This window comes from Volvox carteri (genome assembly GCF_000143455.1).
Source record: "Volvox carteri f. nagariensis unplaced genomic scaffold VOLCAscaffold_33, whole genome shotgun sequence".
NCBI lineage: Eukaryota > Viridiplantae > Chlorophyta > Chlorophyceae > Chlamydomonadales > Volvocaceae > Volvox > Volvox carteri.
In genome coordinates this window covers 1,265,747-1,282,945 of record NW_003307576.1, presented here as the reverse complement: position 1 = coordinate 1,282,945, position 17,199 = coordinate 1,265,747, and the positions used below count along the sequence as shown (strand labels likewise).

The 17,199-nt window shown below is 54.3% G+C and overlaps 4 protein-coding genes across 4 annotated transcripts; 1 reads left to right on the top strand and 3 right to left on the bottom strand.

Annotated features, from left to right (window-relative positions):
• Positions 1-4,533: 4,533 nt before the first annotated feature.
• hstH4-6 (histone H4) lies at positions 4,534-4,845 on the bottom strand (the record flags this gene model as incomplete). Its single annotated transcript, XM_002952943.1, has 1 exon — positions 4,534-4,845. One exon carries the CDS (start codon positions 4,843-4,845, stop codon positions 4,534-4,536), a length of 312 nt encoding a protein of 103 aa, XP_002952989.1.
• A 250-nt stretch (positions 4,846-5,095) lies between these two features.
• On the top strand, positions 5,096-5,779 carry hstH3-6 (histone H3; the record flags this gene model as incomplete). Its single annotated transcript, XM_002953038.1, has 2 exons — positions 5,096-5,231; positions 5,508-5,779. 2 exons carry the CDS (start codon positions 5,096-5,098, stop codon positions 5,777-5,779), a joined length of 408 nt encoding a protein of 135 aa, XP_002953084.1.
• Positions 5,780-6,910: 1,131 nt separating this feature from the next.
• On the bottom strand, positions 6,911-11,868 carry VOLCADRAFT_93798 (uncharacterized protein; the record flags this gene model as incomplete). Its single annotated transcript, XM_002952942.1, has 4 exons — positions 6,911-7,195; positions 7,535-8,716; positions 9,876-11,054; positions 11,833-11,868. 4 exons carry the CDS (start codon positions 11,866-11,868, stop codon positions 6,911-6,913), a joined length of 2,682 nt encoding a protein of 893 aa, XP_002952988.1.
• Positions 11,869-15,844: 3,976 nt separating this feature from the next.
• On the bottom strand, positions 15,845-16,856 carry VOLCADRAFT_47311 (uncharacterized protein; the record flags this gene model as incomplete). Its single annotated transcript, XM_002952941.1, has 3 exons — positions 15,845-15,951; positions 16,446-16,608; positions 16,752-16,856. Coding segments are annotated over 3 exons (375 nt in total), but the record flags the coding sequence as incomplete, so codon positions are not given.
• Between the last annotated feature and the right edge of the window lie 343 nt (positions 16,857-17,199).

Sequence of the window (17,199 nt, the reverse complement as noted above, 5' to 3'; positions counted from 1 at the left end):
GTCGCCGCACTGTGAGGAGACCGATATCAAGCACGTGCAGGCCCAGCTCGGCGTGGCATGCCCGGATGCTGCCCTCATCTTTGTTCTTGTCGGTCGTGATAACGACGCTGTCCCAATAGAAGAACCTATTACTGCTAATTAGTCCGCGGGCATCCATCGTGATGCCGCTCGGGTCGGTTTCCAGTTTACTGACCCGGCCCTGGAGGTCGATGATCTCCACGTGGGAGAGCTGTTGCTCATTTTTCAGATCGAGCACCTGGTCTCCGAGCTTCCTGACATTCCAGGTTAGACCAACTGACGGCACTGCAGGAGTTCATGGGCTTGCCGGGTGACGCGGACCCTCAGGGCTATGTAGACGTGCCCCGACGTAGGAGTGAAGACCTCGTCTGCAATTTTGCTGGGCACCAGTTGGGTGCCCTGTGCCGATCACAGGAGCTGCTGGTATTAAATGGCTGTGTTTCTGGGGATTTAGAGGGTCGTCTGACCTTCCCCAAGGGTGAAGCAGGTGGGAGCATGATCGATCTTTTTGTAGGTTCGGCCGGTGTTCTCCGTCATGCCTATTGGATGCGGGTGGGCGAGCTGCTCGCGCCAGATGGTTGGTTCCCGACTGACCACCGTCCAGTGACGCTAGTGCTTGGTCTAGCTGTAGGAGGAACTGGGATGAGTGCCAAAGGGTGCTGCCAAAAGAAGCGAGCAGTGTTTGAGATTTCCCGTTATCGTGACTATGCTGCTCTGTCCACTGATGGATCCCAGGTCATGCACGCACTAAATGGGGTGATCACGGACCTATCGAATGGGGCCTGCAACAGCATGGAGTCGGTGGAGCGCATTAGTACCCTCCTGCGGAAGGTGTTGATTCGAGTATTTGCGGGTCGCAGGCCTGAGGGTATGCAAGCAGGGGGTGGTGCATTATGGTGGAATGAGGAATGCCAAAGCGCCCGGCAACACATGCTTGCTTGCAGGGTGCGGCTCGGCCTTGGCAGGGTCGAGAATAAGTCAGGCCCTTTGTGTGAAGCGTTCTGCAAGGCACGTAACGCAATGAATCGTGCCAAACGTCGTGCCCGAGCAGCATATGATGCAGAGAGAATGCGTGAGTTCGTGGTTAGGTGCAGGCACGATCAGCGCGCACTATGGCGGGCCTTGGGAGGGCAATTCAAGGAGCGTTGTGCAATTGACGATTTGCATGTATTTCGGGATAATTTTGCCACCTTGTTAAACGCAGGAGTTGGGGAAACGGGTGTTGAAGGTGCACATCGACTCCTTGACTATATCTCCTTTTTTGAGGCATGCCTAAAGGACAGAGCAGTGCAGCTTCAGATATCTTTCATGCGACAAATTGTAGGAGCTGCCAGACCAACACACCGCCTCCTGTTTGCAGAGCTGTCGCAGCTACCCCTACACTACCACGTTCTCAAGCAGGTTGTGAGGTTTTGGAACCATGTCCGTTTACAGCGTGGGTCTGTGGCACACCAAGTTTTACGACAGGAGGTCGCAGAGTCCCTCTCCAACCCCGAAGGGGCCGGATGGGGAACACTACTCCTCCGTTTTCTATGTTTTTTGGGGCACGACGTATGGAAAGAGGCCCCGCAAGGGCTACACGAGGTAGACGAACGAGTGGAGTGGCTGATGAACAGGCCAATGCCAGAAGGTGTGGTTTTGGAGTTCAAGGACCGATTAGCGAGTGGTTGGAAGCATACGCGTTTAGATGTCCAGCCTGATGTGTACCCGTCAGACGGCAAGCAGCCAGGAATTCACATGGCGAAGTATAAGCATTGGATGTGTCTGGCGGCCGAGCAAGCGGGCAGGATGGAGGTGCTCCCGCATATCGCAATGTTTATCCCGCGTTCAGCGAACCGCAAGCTTATGCAATTTAGGCTTTGCTGTTGGGCATTGGCGGCTAACAGAGCGCGTAAGGGACGGCGTTATATACCTAGGGAGGAGCGAGTATGCCCTTGCTGCGGCACTGATAGCCATATCGAGGACGAGAAGCACATTTTGATGGACTGTCCGGTGTACAACAAAATCAGATCTGATATTGGTTTCCCACGCTTCGAGCATATGAAGGACGCTATGAAGTGGGAACCTGAACGCCTGGCAAGGATGCTGGAACGCATATGGTCCCACCGCAACTCTATCGTTCCCTTTGGTCGTTAGTATCCTTCATTACTTGTTTCCTTGGAAGTGCGAGGTAGGATGGTGCTTATAGGCGAATTGGCAGCCCTTGAGCCCTCGGCTCGTATTAGGGTGGTTTGCAGGTACGGGGAACGCACCCACGACCATGTAACAACAACAACAACATCGACTCCTTAACTATATCTCCTTTTTTGGGGCCTCTTTGAGAGAGGGTGCTTGGCAAGCATGTCGGACTGTCATGGACAGGAGAGCACGGGCAGCTAGCATCCTGGGTGAGCCTTTCACCTTGGAGGAGGTAGCGCGTGCTGTTGGTAGGTTACCAAACGGAAAGGCTCATGGGCTTGAGGCCGTACCATCGGAATGTTACCGTTATGCACGCCTCCCACGGGTGGATGAGCAGGGCAGGCAGGGAACGGAGGTGAACTGTATCGTTCCAGTGCTGCACGTTTTGTTAGAGCACATCAGGGCAACTGGTGACTTTCCACAGCAGTTTACAAAAATGGTGGTATCCCCAATTTTGAAGACGGGCGACCCGTTGGTGGCAGGAAGCCATCGGGGCATTGCAGTTGGAGGGGCGCTTGCGAAGTGCTAGGCGTCAGTGATCCTTAACCGCCTGGTACGTGCTGGGGAAATACTGGACCTGCGGCACCCATGCCAAGCGGGTTTCAGGCAGGGTTTCGGCACCGCTCATCACCTCTTTGTCAAGCAACACCTGGTCAGGCGGCATCGGATCGCGGGACAACCGCCGTTGATAATAGTACAGATTGACTTTGAGAAGGCCTTTGATAGTGTGCCTCGCGAGCACATGTGGCTTCGGTTGCAGGAGAGGGGGATTAGCGGCCCCATGCTAGATGCTCTGAGAAAAGCGTACGAGAAGGTGTCCATGGTGATGAAGGTAAATGAGAAAGTGGGGGGAGAGTTTGAGTCTAAGAAAGGAGTGAAGCAAGGAGCAACAGGGGAAATATTTAAAAAACCACCAAGGGTGTCCTTTATCTACGGAGTTGTTTGGACTCTTCATTGCGAGGATGTTGGAATGTATGTGGGCTCACCGACAGTCAATTACCCCCTTTGGGCTGATCTGCGGTGTTTTCCTTTCCTCCGTGGCTTTTAGGTGTTGTAGTATTGCCCTTGGGCCTTCGGCTCGTATGGGTAGTCTTACAGGTATGGGGTCACGCACCCCCAACCATGTAACACACACACATAAGCTTGCGATTCTCACCTGTGAATTCCTGTGTACGTGAATTCCTGGTTGCTTGCCATTTGACGGGTACACATCAGGCTGGACATCTAGACGCGTGTGCTTCCAACCACTCACCAATCGGTCCTTGAACCCCAATACCACACCTTCTGGCAATGGCCTGTTCATCAGCCATTCCACTCGTTCGTCTACTTTGTGTAGCCCTTGCGGGGCCTCTTTCCTTACGTCGTGCCCCAGAAAACTTAGAAAGCGGACGAGTAGTGCACCCCATCCGGCCCCTTCGGGGTTGAAGAGGGACTCTACGACCTCCTGTCACAAAACTTGGTGTGCCACAGACCCACGCTGTAAATGGACACGGTTCCAAAACCTCACAATCTGTTTGAAAACGTGTCGTTGTAGGGGGAGTGGAGGAGGGTATGCCGCAACAACCCCACAGCTGGGACCACCCTCTGCTCAGGGTGTGGACAAAGCATTACGGTGTTACACGTCCTGAAATGTATACCGCTTGGCTGGGACCGGCACGTCGCAAATTTCACGGAATAGTAAATTTCAGTTAAGAGGTGCCTTGTGTACAGTGGTTGCGGCATCCACGAGCCTTTCTTTTATGTGCGTGTGTTACATCGTCGTGGGTGCGTTCCCCCTACCTGCAAACCGCCCAATACGAGCCGAGTGCTCAAGGGCTGTAAGCACCACCTTATCGTCGCCTGTAAGCACCATCTTACCTCGCACTTATATGCGTTCATCTACCCAGTGTATGTATCCAGGCATCCATACCCTTGCATGTGGTGCCGACCCCAAATTACCACAGAAAAGCGATGCTGAAGCATCTACTAATGGTTCCGCTAAGCACAGCTGCTCTCTCTATGGCCAACGCAGAACATGGCAAGATTGGCGCTGCCAACGGTAGGGTCAGGTAGGTAAGAAATAATAACAGTGTGTCATCTGCGGGTGTGTGCGTCAGGGGCTTCTCAACTCCATTCTTCTACAGGGGTTTCTCAACTCCATTCTTTCTCAGCTCGCAAACCAACGTTATCCAGGATCACCACCATCCATCGACTAGGGCACTCTTACCTTCCACCACCGGAAGGGAATTTAGAGTTTGACCGGTCTCGATTATACATGTTCCAGCTTTACGTTGGTGGTGTTGAGAAACACCGGGACGTATGATACTTTGTCCGAAAGGCTTCGAACCGAAGGGCTTTTTAACCACCGAAGCCGTACAGAGTGCGGCCCTGGCGCTTGAGCGCATAGACGACGTCCATAGCCGTGACAGTCTTGCGGCGAGCGTGCTCCGTGTACGTGACAGAGTCACGAATCACGTTCTCCAGAAAGTTCTTCAGCACCGTGCGGGTCTCCTCGTAGATGAGTCCGCTGATGCGCTTGACGCCACCACGACGAGCCAAACGACGTATAGCAGGCTTCGTGATGCCCTGGATGTTGTCGCGGAGAACCTTGCGGTGGCGCTTAGCACCGCCCTTGCCCAGGCCCTTGCCACCCTTGCCGCGACCGGACATTCTCTGTAGTTAGTTAAGTTTGAAAGTGTAAGAGAGGCTCAACAGGACATGCCCATAGAATATTTAGGAAATACTGTAGATTTTATACTTTATTGCCGTGCAGCTACCAGGGTCAGCTCAGCGGGGCAACGGCTGCCGTATAACCGCCACTGAGGGCAGTAGAAAAATTGTGGGCAACCAACATTTATCTAAGAATTAATTACGAATCCTTTGTTATCAGACTTGAACAACTTCTCTCCCATAAGACAAAATGGCCCGCACCAAGCAGACAGCTCGTAAGTCGACTGGCGGCAAGGCGCCCCGCAAGCAGCTCGCGACCAAGGCCGCTCGTAAGACGCCGGCAACGGGTGGTGTGAAGAAGCCTCACCGCTACAGGCCCGGAACTGGTAAGAGGTTTGGCAAGTCGGTGAAGGCGTTCGTTCCATTTACTTCCCGTTTTCGAGCCATGCAAGCCTAATATGAACCATGAATACCTTCCCAGCCTATTTTCTTTGGAACATACAACATACTAGGATATAATTTAGCCTCTGAATCTGGAGAAGCTCAAGGCCTCTGAATCTGGAGAAGCTCAGGGCCTCTGAATTTGGGCCTTGGGCTATATTGCTCGTGCTTCACGGTCCCTGGCTTACCGCCTTTCGTGTTCTCTGTACCTTTCCTCGCAGTTGCTTTGCGTGAGATCCGCAAGTACCAGAAGAGCACGGAGCTGCTGATTCGCAAGCTCCCCTTCCAGCGGCTGGTCCGTGAGATCGCTCAGGACTTCAAGACGGATCTTCGTTTCCAGAGCCAGGCGGTGCTGGCGTTGCAGGAGGCCGCTGAGGCGTACCTGGTGGGCCTGTTCGAGGATACCAACCTGTGCGCTATCCATGCCAAGCGCGTCACCATCATGCCCAAGGACATCCAGCTGGCTCGCCGCATCCGTGGCGAGCGCGCATAAGAGGGTTATGCAATCATCTAATGATCAACCCTAAACAAAATCCGGTGTTTTTCAACACCACCTTGGATTTGAGGGATGTAGGGTTTTGGATGGGAACTCTGTGACTCCACCAGCATGCACGGCACACATGCAAGGCTACGTAAATGTCGGTGGATTCATGTCAACCTGCCTGGACACTATCAAAATCATGACTTTCGTAATCAGCATGGGGGAGGATGGGCACTCGCTCGATGCCGTGCCCTGGTGTTAACCGTCATGCATATCGATGGCGTCCACAAGTGTTTCCTATTTTGGAGTTCAAGGACCGATTAATGAGTGGTTGGAAGCATACGCGTTTAGATGTCCAGCCTGACGTGTATCCGTCAGACGGCAAGCAACCAGGAATTCACATGGCGAAGTATAAGCATTGGATGGGGCTGGCGGCCGAGCAAGCGGGCAGGAAGGAGGTGCTCCCGCACATCACAATGTTTATCCCACGTTCGGCGAATCGCAAGCTTATGCAGTTTAGGCTTTGCTGTTGGGCACTGGCGGCTAACAGAACGCGTAAGGGACGGCGTTATATACCTAGGGAGGAGCGAGTATGCCCTTGCTGCGGCACTGGTAGCCACATCGAGGATGAGAAACACATTTTGCTGGACTGCCCGGTTTACGACGGAATCAGATCTGATATGGGCTTTCCACGCTTCGAACATATGAAGGACGCTATGAAGTGGGAACCTGAACGCCTGGCAAGGATGCTGGAACGTATATGGTCTCACCGCAACTCTATCGTTCCCTTTGGTCGTTAGTATACTTCATCACTTGTTTCGCTGGAAGTGCGAGGTAGGATGGTGCTTATAGGCGATTTGGCAGCCCTTGAGCCCTCGGCTCGTACTAGGGTGGTTTGCAGGTACGGGGAACGCACCCACGACCATGTAACAACAACAACAACAAGTGTTTCAATCAAAAGTCCAAACAACTAGGTTGACATCGGACAGCCTTGTTTCACACCATGTTTTGACTTGAATTCGTCCCCTTCACCACCCCCATCCCCACCGTCTTCACTTTCCCTCTCCTCCCTCGCAGAAACACATTATTTGCTTAGTATGCACGTCTCCAACTGTTGTAGACCCCGCTGGCTCTTCCCGACAATCATTTCGGCGCTATGCTCTCAATCCAGTCTTCAATCGCAACAGCTTCTTCACCCCTCCCACATTGAAGTCTTCGGGTCTTGGCCCGGCTCCTGGCCGCCTCCCAGTCCACCGGGCAGCCCTCGGCGTGCAGCCACTGGAGGATCTCTAGGGTACTGCCGCTGTTCTTGTCGTACACCGCTTGGCTGAAGACGTCGGGACCCCAGGGCCAGCCCAGCCGCCTCAGACAGCGCAGAGTGACCAGGTCGTGGTGGTTTGCCGCCGTTACGTAGGGCTCACCATCGTCCTGCAAAATTGCATCGAAGCTGGTTCCTGAAAAACAGCAGTCATAAGTGGTCGCTGGAAAGGCCTCTCGAGGTGCTGGAAATGCGCTTCAGCATGTATATGATGGGGTGTACCGGGCTGTATGACCGCTACTACACTCCGAACAAAGAGATGGTAGATGCAGATCAGCATAACAGTCAATTGGAAACCTAGTGACAGGTCCTTAACCATCCAGTCAAGAGATCGGCAGACGCCAGACGGTGCCGTACATACATTCCGTGATGAGCGGTAGAGCTGAGCAGTGTACCAACAGCATGCACCAAGAACATGAACCCCGATCTCACACAAGCGAGCCACTCACACCCATGGAGAAGCCCCGGGCCGCAAGCCACTCCAACAATGCTGGACTGCCTCGTGCCGCCGCTGCTTTGAACATCTCCCTCCCGCTCCAGGGCAAGTCTCGCTGACGTAGCAGCCATTCCATGACCTCCACGCTGTCAGACGATATTGCGCCGCCCACATGTTCCCAGCCCCAGTCTATGGCGGCCTGGATGGCCTCTCGACTACCAGCCTGAGCCGCCTCCGGCCCCTCCAACCATTCAAGGATGTGCAGCTGACCGCCCGCCGCTGCTGCCATTACAGCTTGGTCATCAAGCTGCCAGCCCAACGTCACCATCTCGACCAGCAGCGTCATGTTGCCGACGCGGGCTGCTTCTTCTGTTGCGTCCCCCGTATGCCCTGGCAGCCAGTCCATCCCTCTCAATGCTCGCAGGTAGCGCACCAAGGGCAGGTTGGCAGCATGTGCAGCATCCCGGAGGATCTCTGGTACGACCTCATTTTGGTCAAAGGCGGGCAGCAGCAGCTCTACCCGATCCACAGCGTCTGAACGGCTGGCAATGGCCCTCCAGTCCATGTACTCGTCACCGCTGAGCCGGCAGCCGTGAGCCTGCAGCCACTCCACTTTGGCCCGCCAGTCGGGGGTGGGGCTCGACAGGGCCTCTGGAAGGGTGTTGACAGTCAGTAGGACGTCGTCACCATCGTCGTACTGCAGAAGGATCTGGTGCACCTGCTGCAATGCCGCCAGGTCGAAGCCGTATGCAGCCCCCTCGATGAGGTCGTCCTTCAACCGCTTTGTAAACAGTGACTCTGGGCCTTCTGCTGGTTCAAACTGCTGTAGGAGCCAGTGTGTGAGGCCCACATGGCCACCGCGGGCGGCGGCAGCAAGACACATCCCGGGATCCCTCTGAACATCGTCCTCCAGGAGCCCTTCACACACAGCCTGATGGCCGGCATAGCAGGCCACTTCAAAGGATCGGGAACCAGCTCTCTCGCGGGAGCGACGGTTACGCTCCTGTTGCAGCAGCCAGCGAACCATTACCAGATGGCCACTGCGCGCGGCTGCTTGTGCCGCTAGCTCCGAGAACGGGTAAGTGAAATAGCGATCTGGCTGCTGCAGCCACTGGTACATCTCAAGATTGCCGGCCTCGGCTGCTGCGTAGAAGACATCCGATGAGAGCATGCAGCCCGCCGCCTTGACGGCGACCTGCAGGTTGGCAAGGCTGCCGCTGCGGGCCGTCAGGACAAGGAGCCTTCGGCGCTTACTCCGTGCAAAGTCGTGGACTGCCTCCGGGCGGCTCCAGTGCCTGGCGAACGCGTGATGGGGTACGGGCTGCGACAACCGGATAACTACCTTTTCACGAAACCGCCTCGCCATGGCCTTATTGATTTCCTTGACGGTACACACCACCTCGTTTGAATCCATGAAGCTAAGAACACGCTCGACAAGTTCCGCCGTTAAATCAGCCCAGCCATGACCATTCTTAGTATTCATGTTTTCAGCCTAACAAATCGGCAGGTAAGCAAAGACGCAAAATTCAACGTCTGACATGATGGTCTTTTGCAACGTAAAACTAACCCATAAACAACCGTTGTTCCAACCAGAAAACATGCTTGAGGCAGAAGATCAGTAAGAGAAACAGACATCGTCATTGAACGTTGCACCATCGTGAAATTGAGCTTCTTACATGGATGAGACTTTATGCTAAAACTTTCGTGAGCTGCAGGTGAGCTGTTGCCCTTTACTGTCTATCTCGTGGCCCTATCATGCAAATCTGCGACAGAATTCATAGACGTTACAAAAGGTGAGGCCCGAGGACCGCACAACCACTGTCCATAAAGCAGCTCTTTCCAACTAATTTCCCCACCTCGGGACGACGAACCTTCCGACCAAGCGCGTCCTTCCTTATTAGTCCGTGAAATTCGCGACGTGCCGGTCCCAGCCATGCGAAATCCACTTCAGGACGTGTAACGCCGTAATGCTTTGTCCACGCCCTGAGCATGGTGGTCCCAACTGTGGGGTTGTTGCGGCATACTCTCCTCACCCCCCCTGCTGATCCATTCCCTTCCACTCCACTCCATTCAGGCGTCTATCATCACACCCTCTCCCTTCATCCCCTCACAGCTCAGACACCCCCACTCCGGACAGTATGACCGCTACTACACTCCGAACAAAGAGATAGATGCAGATCAGCATAACAGTCAATTGGAAACCTAGTGACAGGTCCTTAACCATCCAGTCAAGAGATCGGCAGACGCCAGACGGTGCCGTACATACATTCAGTGATGAGCAGTAGAGCTGAGCAATGTACCAACAGCATGCATCAAGAACATGAACCCCAATCTCACACAAGCGAGCCACTCACACCCATGGAGAAGCCCCGGGCCGCAAGCCACTCCAACAATGCTGGACTGCCTCGTGCCGCCGCTGCTTTAAAAATCTCCCTCCCGCTCCAGGGCAAGTCTCGCTGACGTAGCAGCCATTCCATGACCTCCACGCTGTCAGACGATATTGCGCAGTCCAACAGTTCCCAGCCCCAGCCCATGGCATCCTCGATGGCCTCTCCACCACCAGCCTGAGCCGCCTCCGGCCCCTCCAACCATTCAAGGATGTGCAGCTGACCGCCCATCGCTGCTGCCAATGCAGTTGACCCATCAAGCACCCAGCCCAAGGCCAACATTTCGACCAGGATGGCCATGTTGCCGACACGGGCTGCTCCATCTATTGCATCATCTTCGCATTCTAGTACCCAGTCCCTCTCTGCTCGCAGGTAGCGCACCAGGGGCAGGTTGCCAGCACAGACGGCGGCGTTGAGGATGTCTGGTACGGCCGCCTCTACCTCATCCCCCATGAGCAGCACCACCTGTACCCGATCCACAGCGTCTGAACGGCTGGCAACGGCCTCCCAGTTCAGACCCTCAACACCGCTGAGCCGGCAGCCCTGAGCCTGCAGCCACTCCACTTTGGCCCGCCAGTCGGGGGTGGGGCTCGACAGGGCCTTAATAAGGACGTCGCCAGTCAGTAGGACGTCGTCGCCGTCATCGTACTGCAGGAGGGTCCGGTGCAGCTGCTGCAACGCCGCCAGGTCGAAGCTGTACGCAGCTCCCGCGATTACATCAGCCTTCCACAGCATTTCGAAGCTTGACTCTGTGCCTTCTGCTGGCTCAAACTGCTGTAGGAGCCAGTGTGTGAGGCCCACATGGCCACCGCGGGCGGCGGCAGCAAGACACATCCCGGGGTCCCTCGGAACGCCGTCCTCCAGGAGCCCTTCACACACAGCCTGATGGCCGGCATAGCAGGCCTCCAACCAGGCTCGGGCAACAGCACTCATTCGCTTGTATGGACTACGCTCCTGTTGCAGCAGCCACCGGACAATTGCCAGATGGCCACTGCGCGCAGCTGCTTGTGCCGCTAACTCCGAGAACGAGTCAATGATAGGGGGGTCTCGCTCCCGCCTCCACTGGCATATCTCAGAACTGTCCTCCTCGGCTGCTGAGAAGAAGACCTTCGACGAGAGCATGCAGCCCGCCGCCTCGACGACAACCTGCAGGTTGGCAAGGCTGCCGCTGCGGGTCGTCAGGACAAGGAGCTTTTTGAGCTGATCCTGTTTCAAAGTGTGAACTGCCTCCGGGAGGCTCCAGTGCCTGACGAACGCGTGATTCGGTACGGGTTGCGACAACCGGATAGCCACTTTTTCCCGAAACTGGATCGCCAAGGCCTTATTGATTTGTTTGACAGTACACACTACCTCATTTGGATCCAGGAAGCTAACAACACGCTCGACAATGTCCGCTGTCAGATTAACCCAGCCATAACCTTTCTTATTATTCATGTTTCTAACTAAGTAAAAATAGACAAGGACAAAAATATCAACGTTTGTGGTGGTGTAGCCGCTCGCAGAAAGTAGTCCTTGATTGAGTGCCAATGCTCGTCGCTCCGTATCGGACTGCATGAGAATAAAATGTTCGTACACACCATTTTTCGAGGCCAAAGGGCAGCTTGCGAAATCCAAGAGCGCCATGTTTCTGCTTATGTGCTTAGGACTCACGGGCGTTCGTTGTAGCGTTCGTTAGCTTGCGCTAGGACCTGGCGAATAGCGGAACATTACTAACGATGGAAGACAACGGAGGAGAACGTACGTACAAAACAAATACAAGTACAGAACAAAGGCAAAGGCATGGCTAGATTGGCTGCTATGAGGGCCGGCAAGTGGGTCGCCCGCTCCTGCGGATCGTCAGCGTTTCGCGAGTCCTGCAGAACCCAACATCCAAAACTGAGATGAATATATTCCGTTTACTCAGCTTGTTCGACTTATCACCCACCCGGGCATCCACCTTTGGGCAAGACAAATGTCGCATAATGTCGGAACAGATTCATTCCGGGAGTTCCCACCCCCCTAGTAATTTGCACCAATGTAAGACCAGACAAAGGTTACTCAAGGGAGATGCCAAGGGAGCTGAACCCTTCTTATAGTCAGAATGCTGTGGGGTCTGCAGCTTCCCCTCCTGTGGTGAGCAGTGGTGCTGGGTAACTGACTGTATCACCATCACCAACTGACTGTATCACCAGGATGCTTCAGCTGCCCCACCGTACCCCTTCCACAATAGCCTGCATGCAAGCAGCATCACACCGGCCGACGGCAGCTGGAATCTCTCGGTCGCCTCGGGCGACAAGCACCTGCAGCATGTCATGTTTCTACCGCCGGACTACGTCAAGGCTGTGGTGTCCCTGGACTCCATAGATAAAATGCACCTCATAAATTAAATGCACGTGGTGCTGGTGGATGTGGATGTGGGTTCTTCCAGGCGAAGTTTGGGCTGTTGGCCGGCCGCCTCCGACAGCAGCGCTGCATGCAGGCACTCATGCTCCACTGGGCAGTGGATCCGGTTCCGGCGTGTCAACACCCTGCCCGCTGCCCTGCAGAGGAAGTGCTGAGATAGAGCATGCAGAAAAACCCGCTCGTCATGCAGTAACTGACGGTCGCGGCTCAGCTGCCATCCAGCAGGTGCCCCCCTCCCTTACTCGTCGAGTCGTCACCCGAGAGTGTGTGGTCTGTGCATGTATGTGGCCAGTACCCAAGCCAATCAACCCTTGGTGCTGGTGCGCAACACGGCCCCTGCTGTCCGTCATGGTATCTGAGTTTGCACGCCCCGACCGCATGCACGCACCGCATATACTGCACGACGGTAGATATGTTGGTGCAGCGAGCAACCATTCGTCCCCTCTTCAACCTTGACATCAATCCGGATGGCAACCCCCATCGTTGCCACCTCGTTCAGCTGCATACAAACAGAGCCCGCGGTCAGCTGCTTCACGGAATACCCAAATGTATTTTTTATTGACATTTTGATTTTGACACTTTCATTACAAGCTTCTTGAGAGCTTGTACGGCCCAATCGAACCATGAGGCCCAGGTGTTTTTTTTGCAATGGTGGTCTTTTGCAATGTAATAAAATGTATACAAAACGGTAGGTTTTCTGAGTGAAACGAAAGAAAACCAAGGTTTTCTGTGTATTTGCCGAGAGCGTACTCGGTTGAATGTCGTTGGTGCGTACGGCTGGATCGTACAGGGCTAGAGTAAGTCGCAGGAGTGCGACGGAAAGAGTAAATTCGCGAGTTCATAGCGTCAGTACTGACAGGTTTCCGCTGGGGCTTCTGCCTAATCTACAGCGTTCAGAAGCAGAGTCGCTCGGTAACCAGGCTCACCCCCCACCACCCACGGAAGCAAGCGCAACTTTCATGCCTGCAGGTACCCAGTGTTTTTTTTTTCGTGGAGGCCGATCCTGAATCTGTTACGAGTTCCGTAATAAATATGCCATCAGTCCAATACGTTTATTACTGCCAAAATTTGTTTTCTGGGGGGGCAAGCCCCCCCAGACCCCCCCTGCCCACACAGGGTACCTGATACACCAGCACATATTTAATAAATATTTCATTAGAGTCTCAGCTGTTTCCGTCCGTTGCCACATGCGTTCAGGATTATGTCATACGTTTTCACCACGACACCACAGCCAGTACAATGCCCCAGGGCATAGCAAACTCGTCAGTTGTGCATGTAACGGCCACGCTTCTCAGCCCTCTGCAGCCACTTCTCCACCGCCTTGTCATACGGGAAGGATGAGCGGGTGTAGAAGTCCTGGGCAAAAATACGCAAGCACAGTCCCAGATGCTTATCAAGCTGGTTGCGGTGCTTATTCTTGACGAAAGACATTGCTGAGAACCACCTCTCATCCTCCACTGACCCTGGCACCATCACAAACACAATCTCCGCCAGCTTTGCAAACTCTGAAATGGCCATGGCCTGCCCAGCGGAGCTCATCAGACGTCGCCAGCAGGCCGTGGCGGACGGAAACCTCTCCCTCTGCTTATGACGCCGCTTCTTCCACTTCTTCCCTTTCTTCCCCTTCCCGCGCTTGCGGGATGCCCTGCGCCTGCGAGAAGCGTCTCTGGGGGCCTTCGGCCCGCCCCGGCTCCGTAACGACCGTACCAGGCCTTTACCATGGTCTATGACGGAGCGCAGAACGCAAATATGCCATTTTATTACGGAACCGTAATATATTACGGAAAAAAATACACTGCAGGTACCCCTCCGTCTGTACGACCCCTAAGCGGTAAGGCAACTACCCAAGAAAACCGTTGGCATAACGATCTAACCAGAAACACACGGTAAGGTTGGAACTGAATAAGAGTTAGTTAGTGTAGATTAGTAAGAGAAACCGAGAGTTAGTTAGTGTAGATTAGTAAGAGAAACCGACACCGTCATTGAACGTTGCACCATCGTGAAATTGAGCTTCTTACATGGATGAGACTTTATGTTAAAACGTTTGTAAGCTGCGGGTGAGCTTTTGCCCTTTACTTGTGATAAGGCCAGCCATCACTGGCAATCCGATTGCCCGATCATGTAAATCTATGGGCGACTGGACTCATAGACGTTACATGCAAGTAAAGCTCGTGGATGCCGCAATTACTGTCCCGTAAGGCATCCCCTTGAACCGAAATTCCCATTTCGGGACAACGAGCCTTCCGGCCCAGAGCATCCTACTCCGTTTATGACGTGCGTATACTAAATGTGGCTACGGGTCCCAACTGGGGGGTTGGCCCATATCCCCCTCGGGGGTGCTATGGCTTCTGGATAGTTCTTCCGGATCTCAAAGCCAATCTCCAGCTGGGCGAATGACTTACTGCTGCTTTCACTTTTATGTCTGTATGTCTCTGACATCTACACACGTACATAGCCGCACTGTTGGCGTCCATGATGCTCCTCGTTCGTAAAAACACAACACATTGAAAGCAACGGATGCCCCTTGTGCCCCCCCCTCTTAAAACACACCCGCACACCCGCACACCCTCGCGCGCGAAGACGCTCCGATCCCCAAATTTCTTCCTCTCGCACTCCAACCAGTTCCGGCAGTCCCTGGGCAGCAGTAGCGACTCAACAACGACTCCACACGGAAACAATGGAACAGGAAAATATAAAGATCAAGAAACATGATGAAGTCAGCAACATGCAGAAGCTATAAGAAGACATGGAGAACAAAAGCGCAAAACAGCACAAACAAATTGACAACAGCAACAAATATAAACAACAACACCAACAACAACAACCTCCTCTCTATCTACCACGCCTTCACCCTCCCCCTGGCGATGCCGCCCCCCACATCACGGCATGCATCACAAGCTCCCGCACTACGCGGTACGCGGGTGCAGAGCGGCTGGCGGGCTTGCAGCAGTCGATGTGGTCGTTGTCGGGTAGCGTCATGGCGGCTCCGAAACCTGGGTAGGCCGAGTCGGGTGTCACGATGAGGATACGAGGGATTACCCCCGACAGCTGCGTGGGCTGCCCCTCCATTAGCGACACCACTCGCAGAGCACCACCCTGAGCCTCGTGCAGCTGCCGCAACCGGTCATTGAGGCTGAGCAGATGGGGACCTAGAAAAGGTGACGACGCGCGGGGTGGGTTTTGTTGAGTTTCGTTCGGTTGTTGGGGATGTGTAGAGCGGGGGTTTGACCCTTAAGACGAAACCCAGGGGACGCACAGATCATGGACCGCGTGGGGCTGGGCTTTTGTCAGAACGTGTGTTTTGGGCGGGGTGAAAGAAATGCCCCTCTGAGACAGGCCTTAACAACTCCGCCACCAACCACCAACTACCAACCGCCAACCAAAATTTCGCGCAACCAAACAATAGTCCCTCCAACAAGGATTCCCCACCTGCCACGCTTCCAGATCTCCACATCAACCACCGACAACCACCGGCTGAAAACTACCAACCACCCCAACCAAAGCAACCCACCTGGCGTAAGACGCGCCAGGGACGGTGCGGGCAGAGCTCCCGGCACGTGGCGCAGCTTCCAGCCCATGGCCGCTATCGCATTTCCAAAGTGCGGTGTACCGAAAAACACGATGCCCCGCGTGGAGGGGGCCAGTGCGGCGTGAGGGCCACCTAAAGACAAGAGGGAGAGCGGGAGGCAGTGGGGTCAAGTCAGTGGGCCCGAGAACAGAACGGAACCTGCCAAGTAAATGGCAGGGAAGGGAACTAACTGCGAGCAGTTTGATGTATATCAGAGAGGCGTGCGTATGCTAAAACCTGTGATATACATCATATATATACATATATCTGATGTATATCACACGTTATAGCATACGCACGTCTCTTATAATATATAAACCCTAATATATATAATATTATAATATAATATAATATTATTATATTATTATAATATTATATATAATATTATAATATATATAATAATATAATATTATATTATTATATTATATAATATTATATTATATTATATTATATTATATATAATATATATACCCCTTTTCGAGAGCCCCCTCCCCTCCCCGGCGGCCATCAGTTTCTCTGGCGCATACGTTTTTCCTTGGAATCAGCTTCACTCGCTCGTGATTCATCTTCCCCCTCCTCGGCCACACCTGACGCCGCCTGGTCCAGGCTCCTCGCCAGCATCTCCTTCACCAGCAGACCCCCCATGGAGTGCGCCACGAACACGACGGGCCGCTGACCAGTACCCACTCCCGCAGCGGCCAGCTGGCTCATCACCCGGCTTACATTATCCTCCAGAGGAAGTGACTCGCCCTGGGCGGGAGGCCGGAAAGGGGGGTAGGAAGGAATGATGGAAGGGGGATAGGGGCGGGGGCCAGGAAACACACACACATACACACGCACACACGCTCACGCACCCCTCCCACCACATTCGCCGTACGAGCCCGTCCTTCTACGACGTGCCGTACCTCCCATGCCGACACTGGCGCCAGGTACTCCACACTTAGCAGTCTGGCTCCAGGCAGGTCCTCCGACAACCAGGTGGATGGCCAGCAGGAAGACCGCTCCATGTGGGAGGCGGCCGACCCACGGGTCATCACACCTGCCTTTCGCCAAGTGATAAAAGGACCGCCGCGGATGCCGTGTACGAACACGACATCGACCAGCGGAGGTGAAGACGCCGCTGCCGCTGCTGCCGCTGCTGCCGCTTCGCCGCCGCTAACGTCAGTGTACGGCGATGCGGACAACTGACCGCCAGGTGCATCGGGGCCTGGTTCCACGTAGATAGTCGGATAGGATGGATTGGCTGCGGGGTAGGTGAGACTGCCACTGCTGCTGCTCGGGGTTGAACAGCTGATGCTGTTACTGTTACTGTTGCTGCTGCCGGCGTTGGAGGCGGCACCA